The sequence below is a fragment of the Panthera onca genome, chromosome F2 (genome assembly GCF_046562875.1).
Source record: "Panthera onca isolate mPanOnc1 chromosome F2, mPanOnc1 haplotype 2, whole genome shotgun sequence".
In the NCBI taxonomy this organism is placed as follows: domain Eukaryota; kingdom Metazoa; phylum Chordata; class Mammalia; order Carnivora; family Felidae; genus Panthera; species Panthera onca.
Genome location: NC_138356.1, coordinates 21570132 through 21586091, shown reverse-complemented (window position 1 = coordinate 21586091; position 15960 = coordinate 21570132). Strand labels below are relative to the sequence as shown.

The 15960-nt window shown below is 38.7% G+C and overlaps 1 protein-coding gene across 9 annotated transcripts in view; it reads left to right on the top strand.

Moving 5' to 3' along the window:
- EYA1 (EYA transcriptional coactivator and phosphatase 1) overlaps positions 1-10730 on the top strand; it is a 169231-nt gene extending 158501 nt beyond the window's left edge. For all 9 annotated transcript variants that reach the window (XM_078441987.2, XM_078441986.2, XM_078441984.2 and 6 more), the window contains one exon: positions 10135-10730. In XM_078441987.2, coding sequence (XP_078298113.1) covers positions 10135-10215 — 81 coding nt within the window. In that variant the 3' untranslated portion in view covers positions 10216-10730. The remainder of the gene's footprint in view (positions 1-10134) is intronic.
- Positions 10731-15960: the final 5230 nt, after the last annotated feature.

The window sequence follows — 15960 nt, the reverse complement described above, 5'->3', positions numbered from 1 at the left end:
TGTATATATCTGCCAAACCCATCATGTCTAATGTGTCATTCAAAGCCACTGTTCCTTGTTGATTTTCTGTCTGATTGATCTATCCATTGATGTAAGGGGGTGGCTGTTAAAGTCCTCTCTTATTATTGTATTACTGTCATTTTTTCCCTTTTGTTTCCATTAATAGTTGTATTATGTATTTAAGTGCTCCAATGTTGAGTGCATAAATATTTACAGTTATTACATCCTCTGGTTGGATTGATCTCTTTATCATGCAGTACCCTTCTTTGTCTCTTATTACAGTCTTTGTTTCAAGTCTATTTTTGTCTGATATAAGCATTGATACCCCAGCTTTTTTGTTTATTTCCATTTGCATGGAATATCTTTTACATCCCTTTTACTTTCAGTCGTATGTGCCTTTAGGTCTGAATTGAGTGTCTTATAGGCAGCATATAGATGGGTCTTGTTTTTGTATCCATTTCATCACCCTTAGGTCTTTTGACTGGAGAATTTAGACCATTTAAGGTACTTATTAATAGGATGTACTTATTGCTATTTTGTTAACTGGTTGCTGGTTGTTTTTGTGTTCTTCTCTTGCTCTCTTCCTTTGTGTTATACTTGGTCCCCTCTCTTTGTTTCTTATGTATCTGTTATTGGTTTTGGGTTTGTAGTTACCATGAGGTTCATATATGATATCCTAAATATATCGCAGCCCATGTTAAGTTGATGGTCACTTAAAAACAAATACATTCTAAAAGAACTTCATTTTTACTTACATGTTTTATGCACATGTGGTCATAGTTTACATTTTTTTATTTTGTGAGTTCTCTTAACTAATTTTATAGGTGTAGTTGATTTTATTACTTTTGTCTTTAACCTTCATAGTAGCTTTATAAATGATTGTTCTACTACATTTACTGTATATTTACTTTTACTCATGAAGTTTTGTCCTTTCATAATTTTCTCCTAAGTATAGTTTTTTCTCTTCCACTTGAAGAATTTAACATTTTTTGTAATGCCAGTTTAGTGGTGATGAACTCCTTTAATTTTTGTTTTGGGAAACTCTCTCCTTCAATTCTGAATGATAATCTTCCCTGATATTCTTGGTTGTAGGTTTTTTCCTTTCAGCACTTCGAAAAGACCATGCCACTCCCTTCTAGCCTGAAAAGTCTGTGCTGAAAAATTAGCTGATAACCTTGTGGGGACTTCCCTTATATGTAACTAATTACTTCTGTCTTGCTGCTTTAAAATTTTTTATCTTTAAATTTTGTCATTAATTATTACATGTCATGGTATGGACTTTATTGGGTTCATCTTGTGGGGAATTCTCTGAACTTCCTGAACCTGAGTGTCTCTTTCCTTTCCCAAATTAGGAAAGTTTTCTGCCCCTCTATTTGGGACCCCTATAATGCAAATATTTGTTTGCTTGATGTTGTCTAAGAGATCTTTTAACCTATCCTCATTTTGTAAACTTTTTTTTTTTCCTTTTGCTGTCCAGCTTGGGTGGTTTCCATTACCCTTTCTTCCAAATCACTGACCTGTTCTGCATCCTGTAATCTGCTGTCAATTTCCTCTAGTATATTTTTCATTTCAGTTTTATATTCTCCCACTTTAATTGGTCCTTTGCTATATTTTATTTTTTATGTTGAAATTCTTACTGAATTCATCCACTCTTAAGGCTAGCAAGCATTTATAGGACCATTACTTTGAACTCTATCAAGTAGATTGCTTACCTCCGTTTCATTTAGTTTGTGTTCTGGGGTTTTAGCTCGTTCATTTTTTGGAGTATAATCCTTTGTCTCCTCATTTTGCATGACTTTCTATGTTTGTTTACATGAATTCAGCAAAACGGCTATTTCTCCTAAATTTGAAGGAATGATCTTATAGACTGTGTATGTCTGGTAACTTTGGCTGGACTGCTGGAGCTGTGGCCGGCATGGACTTGGGGTCAGTGCTGGGGCTGCCCTCGTGGGATGACCAGAGCTTAAGTAGGCATAGGTCAGGGTGGTCCTGGTGCTCTTTGTGCAGAGCCTAGCAGGATAGCTGAAGTGGGTATAAGCCAGTGTATCTCAGAGTGTTTTGTGCAAGAGTGCCCTGGGCAGCTAGAGCCAAGGCCGGCATGGGCCGTGGCTTCTCAGGGTCCTATAGGCTAGGGTGCCCTGGCAAGTGATCTGCAGCAAAGTGGTATGTATCTGGAGTGTTTTGAGGTGCTTTGTGCTGGTCTCACCTTGGCAAGATGACTGGAGCTATAGTGAGCACGGGTATACCACCATGAGAGTCACCTTAGTGGAACAGCTGGGGCTCTGGTGGGCTCACTGAGGTAGTGGGTCCACTATGGTGCCCAGACCCTGCCCTGGTTCATACCGTCAAGGTGGAAAGAGAACATAAATTGCGGGGCTTGCCAGCCACTCCAATTTAGAGAGATTTTCAGCAGTTCCCTCACTGGTGGAGTTCTAGGATTGGATCCTTTATATTCTAGTTGCCCTTTAAACTGCAACTCTGTTTCGTGGCCCAGGAGAGACAAATATGTTCATGGTTTCTTGGTACTATCCCTCCCTGTTGCAATCCACAGCATTGGAAGCGGGGCGTTCCTGACTCTGTTTCTCTTGCCATTCTCTACCTGGTCTTTTGTTTTGCAGAAGCTGTTCAGTCAACCCTCAGTTCTTCAGGAGATATTGCTAAATACATAAATAAGTGTATATTTGGTATATTCATGGAGGAGGTGGATTCAGGGTCTTCCTACATTGCCATCTTGGACTAGACAAATTCAAAAAATGTCCATTTTAAATATGAACTCTAAAATTTGCTCACATCCAAGATGCAGTAGAGAACGTGATTACTAATGTTCAATTCTAAGTCTATTCAGAATATGAGAAAAATGAGAGCTGCTTTTATTAAAAAACGGTAACACTTTTTGCAGATTTGAGACTTCCTAACACCAAGTACAGTAAATTTTGTTATTCTAAAGCCATTAATTTTATTTACTGCTTAATGAGCATATTATATATGCCAGATCTTGAATTGGATTTCATCTTTGTTCTTAAAGAATTCACTTCTGTCTCGAGTAGAAGCAGATATGCAAATACTAAAAGAGCAATGCCATGCAATAAATTTCGTGATGAATTTTTAGAATAATCTATCTTCCAAGATCTTTTTATTTACAATTTGAGAAGTATTTGTACCTCCATATGCCAATCTTCTAGAGATAATACATGCATATGAAAGCACAGTTATGGTCTTTTTTTAACAATGTATCCTGGCATTCATTCCATATCAGTGTATGGAGTTCTGCATCTCTAATTTCTTTACATGGCTGCGCTATACTTTAATAAGTTCCCTGAGGCTGAACATTTAGGTGATTTTCATATTTACTATTACAAACAGTTCTGTAGTAAATGTTCTTTATGTGATTCACGTATGGACAAGTGTATCTCTGGGGAAAATTCCTAGAAGTACAATACCTAAGCCAAAGGTTATGTGCTTTTATGTTTTTAAATATTTTATTAATACATTCTTAGTAATTCAGCAAAATTCAATTTACACATGAGTGTCCATGCACCCAGCTTTTTATGTTAATAAGTGCAAAATACTAGATGAGGAGGAGAGGTAGCATAAAGGGATTTAGAAAATTGCACACATGGACAAGAGGAGCAGGAAGGAGGTGTCATTTTCCCATTATTCAGGGAATAGTTTCTAACACTGTAAAAACTTGTACTACTTTCCAATATTTCGGCTTTGGAATCCATTATTCTCAAAAATGCCTGATCTTAATAAACTAATAATATACTCACCACCTATCATTTCTGTTAATATTTGTGGTTAGCTCTTTTCATTCCCATGGCTCCAGTTAAGTGATGGAATATCTCCATTTAGTCATTCTGTGTCATTCCATCTGAGTATCAGCTGATGAACTAACCCAGTTCACCCACTCGGATTTGTTTGGTGTTCCCCTCCTCCAGCCCATGACCAGGACACATGAATTGTTTCCTCATTTGTGTCCCGTCCATTGTACCCACTCCATTTCTACTATCCTTCTGCATACTTTCTCTGCTACTGGCCAGCCACACCTCTCTATTCCATCCTTCCTAGTTAGACATTCCAAGTGTTTCTACCTGGAAAAATGTCCTTCCTCATTAGTCCTTATTATGAACATATCATCCAAAGCTCATCACCTCCATACTAAATTTTCTGTACATCCCTCCTATCAGCCTTGTCATAGACTATATCCTGACCGAGAGCCCTTTCCCATCTACCTAACCCGCTCTGCCCATTCTTCAAATTCAGTGCAGGCTCAACGTACCCTCTCCAGCTTACAAGTGAGCTTTCTTCTCTCTGAATTTATTCATTGATTCTTTTTTGTTTTATTGAGATATAATTGATAGACATTACTATTTAAGTTTGAGAAGGTGTACAGCATAATGATGTGAGTTACATATATTGCAGGGTGATTGCCACGGTAAGTTAATATCTATCATTTTAGCTACAAAAAAATGAGAACTCTTAGGATTTACTCTAAAGCAGTGTTATTGATCTTATAACCAGAGCTTTATATCTTTCAATCACCTTCATCCAATTCCCCTACTCTTTGTGTCTGGTAACCACAAATTTGATCTCTTTTTCTAGGAGTTTGGGATGTTTTTGTTTTTTTTTTTTTTTTAGATTGTACATGTAAGTGACATCATTCAGTATTTATCTTTCTCTCTCTGACTTATTTTACTTAGCATAAGGTCCATCCATGTTGTTGCAAATGGTAAGCTGTTTTGTTCTGTTTTGTTTTGTTTTTTAATGACTAATATTCCATCGTATGTGAATACCACAACTTCTTTATCCACTCATTCATTGATGGATATTTAGGTTGTTTCTGTGTCTTAGTTATTGTGAAGAATGCTCTAATGAACATAAGGAAACAGATATCTCTTTGACAATGATTTTGTTTCCTTTGGATAGAAACCCAGAAGTGGAATTGCAGATCATAGGGTAGTTCTGGGTTTGTTATTGTTTTACATTCCCACCAACAGTGAACAAGGGTTCTCTTTTCTTCAAAATCTTGCCAGCATTTATTACCTCTTGTCTTTTTTTATGATAGCCCTTCTCAGACATGAGGTGAGATGTCACTGTGGTTTTGACTTGGATTTTCCAGATTAGTGATACTGAGCATTTTTTCATATACCTATTGGCTGCCAGCATATTTTCTTTGGAAAAATACCTATTTATTGTTTGCTACTGATTTGTATGAATTTATTATATATTTTGAATATTAATCCCTTACCTAATATGTGGCTTACAAATATTTTTTCCCATTCTTTAGACTTTTCATTTTTTTAAATTTTTTAAAAATGTTTATTTAATTTTGAGAGAGGGGCAGAGAGAGTGACACAGAATCTGAAGCAGGCTCCAGACTGAGCTGTCAGCACAGAGCCCGATGCAGGGCTTGAAATCACAAACCGTGAGACCATGACCTGAGCTGAAGTCAGATGCTTAACCGACTGAGCCACTCAGGCATCCCTAGATTGTTTTTTTCATGTTAGTGCTGTGCAGAAGTTTAGTCCAATGTAATCCACTTGTTTGTGCTTTAGGGATCCAAAAATAATCATTGCCAAGGTCCATGTCAAGGAGCTTTTTTTCTGTTTTCTTCTAGGATTTTTCTGGTTTCTGGTCTTATATTTAAGTCTTTAATCCATTTTGAGTTAATAGTTGTGAATGGTATAAGATAGGGGGCTAGTTTCATTGGCTTACATGTCTGAAGCCAATTTTCCCAGCACCAATTATTAAAGAGACTACCTTTTCTCCTTGAGTGTTCTTGGCTCCATTGTTAAATGTTATGTGACCATATATATACATGGTTAATTTCTGGGCTGTTGATTCTATTTCATTGATCTATGTGTCTGTTTTTATGTCTGTACTATACTGTTTATATTACAAGAGCTTTATAATATAGTTTGAAATCAGGAAGTGTGATGCTTCCCATTTTTCTTAGGATTTTAAATTTCAGGTTTGTTTTTTCTACTTCTCTAAAAACTGCCATTGGAATCTGGATAGGTTTTGCATTGAATGTATAGTTGGTTTTGGATCACATGGACATTTAAGCAATATTAATTCTTCCATGAACATGAGATACCTTCCCATTTGTATATGTCTTCCAAGTTCTTTCATTAATGTCTTACACGTTTTTAATGTAGTTATTTTCCTTGATTAAATTAATTTTTAAGTATTTTAGTGGTCTTGATACTATTGTAAATGGAATAATTTTATTTTGTATGGATAATTCATTTTTAATGCATAGAAACACTACTGGTTTTGTATGTTAATTTTGTATCCTGCAACAGATCTAACACTTTTTTGTGTGTGGAGTCTTTAAAATCATGTCATCTGCAAATAGTTTTACTTCTTCATTGTCAATTCTGTGCCTTTTATTTCTTTCCTACTGATTCTTGTCAATGGGGGACGTAGGTCATGCAGAGTATTTTATACATCTGCTGTAGCTACAATACTAAAGTCATAGACTTTATTTATCTGTAAAATGAAGGTTTAGGGGAAATGACTCAAGAGTGCTTCTAGGTTTAATAAACAGAGTCCAGAAAACTATGTCATAATTCAAAGTCACATACCTAATGTCAGAGTTGAGAATATAACCCAGGTCTCCTCATTCTGGCACCTGATTTTTTTTTTTTTTTAGAAGAAACATGTTTCAGGCTTTCTACTGATGAAGGGAAAAAATGGTTGTCTTTGCACCCACTTGTGCTGGGAAGCTCTTGTACATTCATAAAATCTTTACATGAGTATGTGGCTAGTTAGGGAAAATATTATTTTGCAACATTCTCATTATTTGTTAAGAGGAGTTTGAGTTTCCTGTCCTCTCCCTAGATTCAGTCTTATAATCACTCACTTAATGTTAAATACACATTTCTTAAAGTAGAAGCCCTGTAATTTTTGTGAGAATAGGACTGCTGATTATAACAAAGATCATTACCTTCATGTTCTGAATTAGTCCTGAGGGTGGAGTTGCAGTCCTTGTGCGGGGGTCCCAGAGATCACCTGTTCCCTTTCAGGTACACCTAAGGGTTGCCAGTTATCATTGTAAAACCTTTTGCATTTTTACTCAAATCAATGACCCCATCGTCACTGCATCGTGATGCGTTGTGTCCGTAATATACGGCAGGCATATTCCATCTTTTGAATTTGTTTCAGGGTGCTACTTGATATGTGGTTCTTATTGATACTCTGTACAGGAAGAAAAAAGCCATTAGTATTTCATTGGCAGTAAACAAGCCAATCCAGGGCTCTTTGTGAATAACCTCACCTTTCCGAAACTTGTTTTAAGAATGGTTTAGAACAGTTTAAAGTAAATGTGCTCTAGACTGGCATCATCTCCTACACCTGTAAAGATAAGACGTATGACCATTTTTTTACTTTGTTTACTGTGGAATTAAATGCCTAATTTATATCTTAAGCGTGTACCAGAGAATCAGCTGGATTTTTTTTCAGTTCCCTTTTCAATTTCTCTGCCACGCATTGCATTCTACAGTACGTACTGTGATGTGTTTTGTTGTCTAGGGGAAACATATCTAATTTCAGATAATCAACATGTAAAAGAATTTGAACTTTGAAAAAAAAAGCATTCCATTTCTTATAGAAGGACTTTTATATGTATTTACGAAGGTGGTCGTCCTGAAAGCTTCTGGATGGCTATCTGAAGAGCCTTCGTCATTTTCTGCTACATCCTGAAAGCATATTCTGTGACAGCAATAGAACTACTCTGTAGCTTCCTTTATTCACTTGTTTGTGAGAAGCAGCTTTGGGGAGGGGCACCTGATCTCTGGCAAATTAGAGAAAATAAGACCAGAAAGAAAGTAAGAAAAATACACAAGGATATGACAATAGATGCCAAGTAAATGGTTAAATCTGTAAGAATACTTGAAAACTTTTGATGTAGTGGAGGATTTCCCTTCAAAATGATGTGTCAAAAATGGACTTGATATTAAGTAGTAAAATGAGTAGGGTGCAGAGCGGTACATATTATATACACACTATTTCAAATAGGAGTCTGCACATATATAAAATATAGAAACATGTTTGTGGGGGCTATCTGGATAGTAGCATTCGAAATGATTTGTATTTCTCTATAAAACGAAAGCTCTACATTTTACAAATGTTTTACAGTACACATGAATTTTTATGCCAATGAGAGAAAAAGGACAGCTTTCTGTGTTGTAACTGATCAGTTTTCAAATCTGATGTGTATATCATAGTCACTCAAATTTTTCAGTGTCGCTCACTCAGAACTTGGAAGGGAGTGTGTGTGTGTGTGTGTGTTCAGCTGTATACTGTGGGGCTGATAATTTACACTGCTGGATTAAAATGCCATAGAGAACAGTTAGGAGGCATTTCAGCATCTGGGCTTCAGATTCAGGGCCGACCTGGTGTGAATCGCATGTTCGATCCTTGCCAGCTGTTACTTCAACCTCTCTGTTCCTCCTCCAAGTCTGTTTTGTCATCAATGCAATAGTGATGGTAATACCTATCTATCCCTGAGGTTAGAGAGACGTTTGAATCTGCGAGGCTATGAGAAGTGCTGAGGAGAGTGCCTGACCCTACAGCTGTCATTATTACCAACAACCTCCTTGTAAGCCCTGCTGCATGTGGCTCCCGCAGCCAATTGTGTCTTTCTCTCACTTACAGCCAGTATCCTAACAATGGAATTCTTCATTCTCTGCCGCCGAACACACACAGCTAGAAAGTGCTCTTCTGAATGATCATCCTTTTATACCTGTCTTAACGATGACCTCCTCTTACCAAGTATTTCCCCATCTCTGCAGGCAAAGGGAAACTGGCCTCTTCCTAGTCCTTTTATAAAACAGAGGTTGTCAGGCTCATCTTCTACACCATCCCTGCAGACGCAAAAAAAAAAGGAATAAATGAATGCAAAGTAGCACACTCTGGTGCTCTAGTCAAAAATTGCCAAGTAGATCCTAAAACTTTGAAAAGAGATCTCTAGTCCTCAATGCTGGACTATTGTTATTGAAGGACGACAAAGATATGGAGTCCATTTGACATTGGACTGTGCTCCATGCTTTTAGCTGGTTATTTGGGACAAAGACCTTGTTAATAAGTAACTTAATAGTTTCCATTCCCAGAATACAACATCTCTATGATCTACATCAAAATAGTTATTTGCTTCCATTTTACCTACACATAATACCCCCCCACACACATGCAAAAATTAACTTAAATTCCACTGTTTGCTTCCGTGCAAATTGATACTGATTTTTTTTAATTCCTTAGAACTGTAATTGAAAATTATACTCCAGTCTTTGTGCTATTTTTTAAAAGCTGTTTTTCTATAGGCTAAATAGAATATTGTCCTCTAAAAAATGATGATTATCTTTCTCTTATTTAAAAGAGATTTTGCTGATGTGTAGGTACTTACTATAGAGCTTTTGTACAATGGCAGTTTATAATCATGTTCTCATCCTTGATGGATGAGGTAACCTCGGTTGTTTTCCTGTTTTGTTTTTTTTTTTATCATCTCTGGCTAATTCGGGTGTTCTACAAATAGTCTCATCACTTAAACTAGACGTCTTACAAATATTCTCATTTAAACTAGATTTTTAGATTGATTTTTTTCAAATCAACTACTAAAAAAAGTTCGTTTACAATTTTCCCATATGGCAAAGCCACTTTAAGGTCAGTGCAAAGAATGCCTAATGGAAATAAATGAAGAAAAAAAAAGTTGCTTCTGACATCAGTCAAGTTTTGAAAAACGTAAAATACTACCAACTTAAGGAAAACTTAAACTTTCAGCATCAAAAAGTCCACTGGATCCATGTTTTGAAAGGTGACTGCTTTTGACAAAGTTTCACGCACAGCTACTGTGTTTTGGAATTCGTAGTCAATGACAGTGTAGATCAACTTAAGAAATAGCCATCCCTTTCTTAAACAGACTCCAGATTATATGTTAAAGTGCAGTCCAGTATTCTTAGGGGAGGATTAAGTTTGGATTTTTGTTTTAAACAGACGTGATATTAAGATCGTAACTGGCCGTTCTCACAATACTGCAAAAAGGGGGTGAGCATCGTAGCGAATTTCCAAAGCAGGTCTTAAGGCTTCTTGCTGGGAGCGCTGTCTGGCCTCACCATGTGTCTGCTCCTTTCACAGCACGCCATGCCCTTCTGGAGGATCTCCAGCCACTCGGACCTCATGGCCCTACATCACGCCTTGGAACTGGAGTACCTGTAACAGCCACCTAGCACTTTGAAGCCGCACAACTGCCCTGCGACCAGGAACAAACCCAGCAGGCCTGTGTCTGCACTGGGATACCCGACTTCGCGATTGCAACTCGTTGACACACAGCTGCTGTCGATCTTCACCTCTGCCCTTGTGGTCAACGAAGGGCCACACCTATTTCTTCAGAACAGAACAGCTGTTGACTCTAGTACTGTGAAGCCAATGAAAATAAGCCATGAGAATGTTCTAGTACAGTGTAATGTGGCTTTGCCGCATTAACTACATGGTTCAAACCTGTGAAGAAAGGACCTGCAAACGCTTACGTTTTTCGCATCTTCAATGTGACTTAAAGAGCTTCTCTGATACAGCAAACTTGATTGCACAACAAAGACTGAAATGTGTTCCCTGAAGACTGGCGAGGGGATTTTTCTTGTAAAGAAAGTTTACTTTTTGGTGTCTCATACCCAGGGTAACCTGTACATCTCTACTTATTTATGAATAGACTTTAAAAAAAAAAAAAAACAGCTTTATGGAGGTATGGCTCAAGCACCGTCCAGTTCACTCGGCCAGACTTTTTTGACAGCAAATAATTGAAGAGACAATAAGCGATTAAAGGCCTTTGCCTCACGACACAGCAAGTACTTTGAATTTTAGCACATTGCAAAGTAGTTTAAAGTATGTCTAATTTAAACGTGTAATATGTACATCACTGAGACAATCATGTACAGAGAGAATTTTGGGTGTAAATTTGTAATAATGGATGATTCTTTTACATATCGTTTAGAAAGTGATACTGAAAGGTAGCGATGCCTTGATCGTGAAGTAAGAGGCAGTATGTGCACAAAGTCATGCGCGGTGCCTTATCGACGTACTGGTTATAAATATGTAGATAATGGATTTTTTTTTTTTAGATAATGTTGTCAAGACCAAAAGCATGGATGTTAATAGGATTTTGTTTTCCAAATTGTTCTTTCCATCTTTTTTTTTAATGCTGTTAGGAGGACCTTGGTAAAATAACACAGCCGTGTCTTAAATCATTTCAAAAAATAAAACAGTTCCTCCTACCACCTCATCTTTTCATTTTCAACACTAATGTATTATATGTAACTACTTGAAAAAAAATGATTATACAAATGCTTCTTCCCACAGAAAGAATGTAGATGATCGATAGATATATTTTATTAATAAGATGGCTCATGAATTGGAGACTAGCAAACTTTTGTGTGCTCAGACGATAGGGTCTGCATCTTCTTGATTAGATAAAGGAGGACATTACCACGTCTCTAGAAATGAGCAAAACTTTTTGATTGTTGCTTCTGTTTTCCTCCACACTTTTCCCCGATCCCCACCCTCCCTGGAAAGTTCATTGCGGGCAGTGGACATGGCCCGATCGTCCTCACGGAGGTTATTCTTAACCTACAGTGTGTATAAAGCATAAAGCTGGGAAATAAAAATTGTCACCTTTGTTATGTGATAAGACAGTTTCTCCAACAGTGATGAGTTTGGGCACTAAAGACTTCCATTATTATGACATTATTTTTTAGATGAACTTTATTACATTGGGGGGAAAAAACACCAGCTTTAACCCAAAGTAGCTAAAGAGCTACTGTATCTTTTTCTGAAGTTTCATGCTGCTGCTAGAATTAGTCACTCATGAATTTTCCAAACTGCTTAAATTAATCGAATTTGGGTTTTTCTTTTTTGCTTGAAACAAACAGAAGTTGACAATTTTTTAGCCTTTCCATTTTATGTTTTTGTACTCTGCAGATTGGAAAGACAAAGTTTATCTTGGCTTTACTGTATAAAGGTGTGTTGTGTCCACAATCGTGTACAGACTTTTTCTTCAATAATTTTGTGTTTAAATTAATAAAATTGATTTGTGACATACTGTAAGCTCCTTGAATATATTTTCTTATCGCGCATTTACAAGAAACAGCAGGACCTGGGCTGCATTAAAATGCTTCTGGTCTAACAAAAGGAAGTGGGATAAAGCCATGGTAGTCATAATGGCTTTATCAGTCCTTCAGGGGACTAAACTAGAAAGGGAACAGCTGTTTCTTTGATCACTGGAAGAACAGAAGAGCTCTATACATCCTCTAAAACTATATAAACTGGACTCTCAACTTTACCATAGACCAGAACTCAGCATCAAGTATCTTGGATGGCAGAGCACCGATTTATCGACTTAAACACCGAGGGGACAGCAATGGAAAGCAGTTTCATCTATAAAGAACACCCACAACATACACCTCTAAAATTTGGCCAGATTGATTGCGGACAGCTCTAAATCCTGGGATTTAATCTTAGAAACACAACATCCATACATACAAACACATGAAAAAGCAAACATGCAGTTGGCTGACTCAATTATTGGGCCCACGATGTCCATTTTTAACAGGCACACACCCAGCCAAGGGGCTTGAGTAATGGAGTGTTTGAGCATGCTCAGACACCCCAAGAATAAAAAAGTTTGGGGTGGGGGTAAGTCTTCAAAGAGAGGCAGGAATGGGGGGGGGGGTGTGGAGAGCTTTTTAAGTCTCAAGTAAAGAAAATAAGGAAAATGTGCAAAATGGAGGGTTTATCCTCAAAAGATAATTTTTTGAAGCACTGCTCCTAACATGACACCCCCCCCCGACCAATATGTTTAAAGGGCTTCCCTTTGACCATTCATTGGAGCCCAGGTGCTTCTACTTGGCATTCCAGAGTCTCCAAATATAGTACCTACTTTCTCCCCAACATAATCTCTCGTTACCGCTATGAACAAACCTTCGGTAAGCATGAACTGGACTCTTTAATGGGCCAAACAGCCTATAAGCATCGCTCCCTCATCTTTGTTCAGAGCATTCCCACTTCTGTCAATGACTTCCTCCACCCTCAACCCACCCACACCATGTCCAGCTTTAGTGTCTTCTTTGTTGCAGAGCCTTCTTTCCCATCATGGGACACAGTGTTCGTTCCCTCTGCTGAATTTCTCCCACTCAATGTCCATAGTCTCATTGGAGTTCATATTATTCCCTTAAAGATTTTCTGGGCCCCCACCATGGGGAGCATTGTCCTAGGTGCTAATGAAGCAGTGCCCTGCTCCTGAAGTTGGAGTTTTACATTGGAGTAGGTGGGAAGAGACAAGAATGAGTTAATGAATAAGATGCATTCAGTCAAAAACACTCTTGATGAAAAGACAGGGAATATGAGTGACGGGACATAAGCTTCTTTGGACAGGGTGGACAGAACCATACTGTATGAACTGAGGCCAACTGCTAAGATACAGGCAGCATATGAAGATCAGGCAGAACACACAGGCCGAGGTCCTCAGAGAAGAATGCTTCTACTTATTGTGTTCTAGGAGTGAGAATCGCACCCATGGGTCCAAGAAGAGGCCAGTGAGAATTGCACCCATGGGTCCAAGAAGAGAGGACTTTGGAAAGGAAGGGAGACCAGGAAAGCCTCGAAGTCGTGGTAAGGGATTTGTATGTCCTAAATGGAATGGGAAGCCATTGAGGGTTTTACACAGGAGTGTGGCCAAGCCTGATACACTCTTTGAAATGATCACTGTGGCTGCTGGGTGGAGAATGGGCTTTGGAAGCGCAAGAGAAGTGGGAAAACAGAGCCAGCTCCTTGACTGCACAGAGCATTTATCAGGGCACTGCATTATTCTGGCTTAGTTAAAAAATAAGATGAAAATGACAGTCCCATCCCAGTCCCTGACCTCAAGCATTCAGATGGTGATTTAACAAGAATCAATTACAATTACGAAACAGGCTTCCATGATCAGTAGGGATGCATGTGAAGTGGGACTGGTTACAGGCACTAGGGGAAGGCAGAACGCTTCCTGCAGAACTGACGTCTAAACAGAGACCTGAAGGCTAGAGTTGGCCTGAGCAGCAAGAAGGGGAGAATATGAGAGCGGCCTTGAGTGGAAGGAATGTGGCAAGGGAAAGAGAGAAGAAAGGAAAGCCATGGGACTATGGGACTGAGCACTGTTGAGAATAGAAGTGGCCAGGAGAGGGAAGGATCAGGGATTTAACTGTTCTTCATCTCAGACTAAACTTCAGGTGTTAGTGCTTTTATTATACATGAACTTAACTCCTCCCCCTTCACAGGAGAAAGAAAAGGAAGGGGATGTGAAGAGAAATTTCAGTCAGGCTCCTGCATTAACACACGAAGCCAGAACTCTTCACCGTGCCAACGATTCCACATGAGACTTCAAAAGTTAGGTTTAAGTCGTGTCCAGTGGAGCCCCCTTTAGAGATTATGAAACTTGGGTCAAATGCTTTGCATGAGGTCACAGCCAAATAAGGCAGAATCATGACTCCTTGGATACAATACAGAATCATGGAGAGATCATGAGTTCTCAGGGCAACAAATGTTGGCTTTGCCTCCCTGCTCTATCACTGCATTCCAGGGCAAGCATGGGCAGCCCCTGTCAGTTTTCAAGGCATATTCAGTGTCCTGTCCACACAGTTAGTACAATTTCCAAATGATGAGTGATTTTTTTTTAATTTTTTTTAACATTTATTTATATTTGAGAGACAGAGACAGAGCATGAGCGGGGGAGGGACAGAGAGAGAGAGAGAGAGAGAGAGAGAGGGAGACACAGAATCCGAAGCAGGCTCTAGGCTCTGAGTTGTCAGCACAGAACCTGATGCGGGGCTTGAACCCACGAACCATGAGATCATGACCTGAGCCGAAGTCGGACACTTAACTGACTGAGCCACCCAGGTGCCCCAAGTGAGTGCTTTTTTAAAAAAAAACCTTAGCACCTCAATTTGCATGTCAATCTTTCAGAAGTTGATTTAAAATCTGTCTTCTAGGGGTACCTGGGTGGCTCCGTCCGTCGAGTGCCCAACTCTTGATTTCAGCTCAGGTCATGATCAAATAAATGGTGGTGGGATTGAGCCTCACTGTCAGTGTGGAGTCTGCGTGGGATCCTCTCTCTCTCCCTCTCTCTCTGCCCCTCCCCTGCCCTCTCTCTCTCTCAAAATAAATAAATAAACTTCAAAAACCTAAAGTTTGCCTGCCAGTATCTACAAATGTCAACTTTTAGCAGTAACTTACAAAATTTGCTTTTAAATTTTAAAGAGGGCACTTGTTGGGATGAGCACTGGGTGTTCTATGTAAGTGATGAGTCACTAAATTCTACTCCTGAAACCATTATTACACTATATGTTAACTAGGATTTAAATAAAATTTTAAAAAATTAAATATTTTAAAGAATAAGTATTTGAATATGACCCGGACGTTTCCCAATTGAAATGAATATAAAGGAGGCCATTTGCTAAACAGAATGTGGAAGTGATGCCACAGATGTTGTGAGTTCACATAAGACATGCAGGAAATCTTCCAGACCCTGGAACTTGCCCACACTACACGCAGTTATGAAAGCTTCAACTGGAATTGTCCCGTCCATCCCATTCAGGATAGTTTTTTGACAACCCAAAAGGACAGAGGTAGTAAAAGCACTTCTCTCAGTGTCTCTCAGAATGTTTCCATTTCTCTCTATTCTGTGCAATTACACAAACTGACAGGATAACTTGTGGCAGAAGAAATGAAAGGGTTTGTAATTTAGGAAACCTTTGGCCCCACTGACTGAAAGCAGGTTGTTTGTAAAAAGGAAATCCTGACCTCAGCTAACTGGCAAACTCTGTCAGAAGCAATAGAAGGGAACGAAGGAGAAAGAACAGCGCCCGGGATTTTTACTGGCCACAGAAAAAAAACGGATGCTCTGCCAGAGGAAAGCCCTTCGAAGAGAACTCTCCG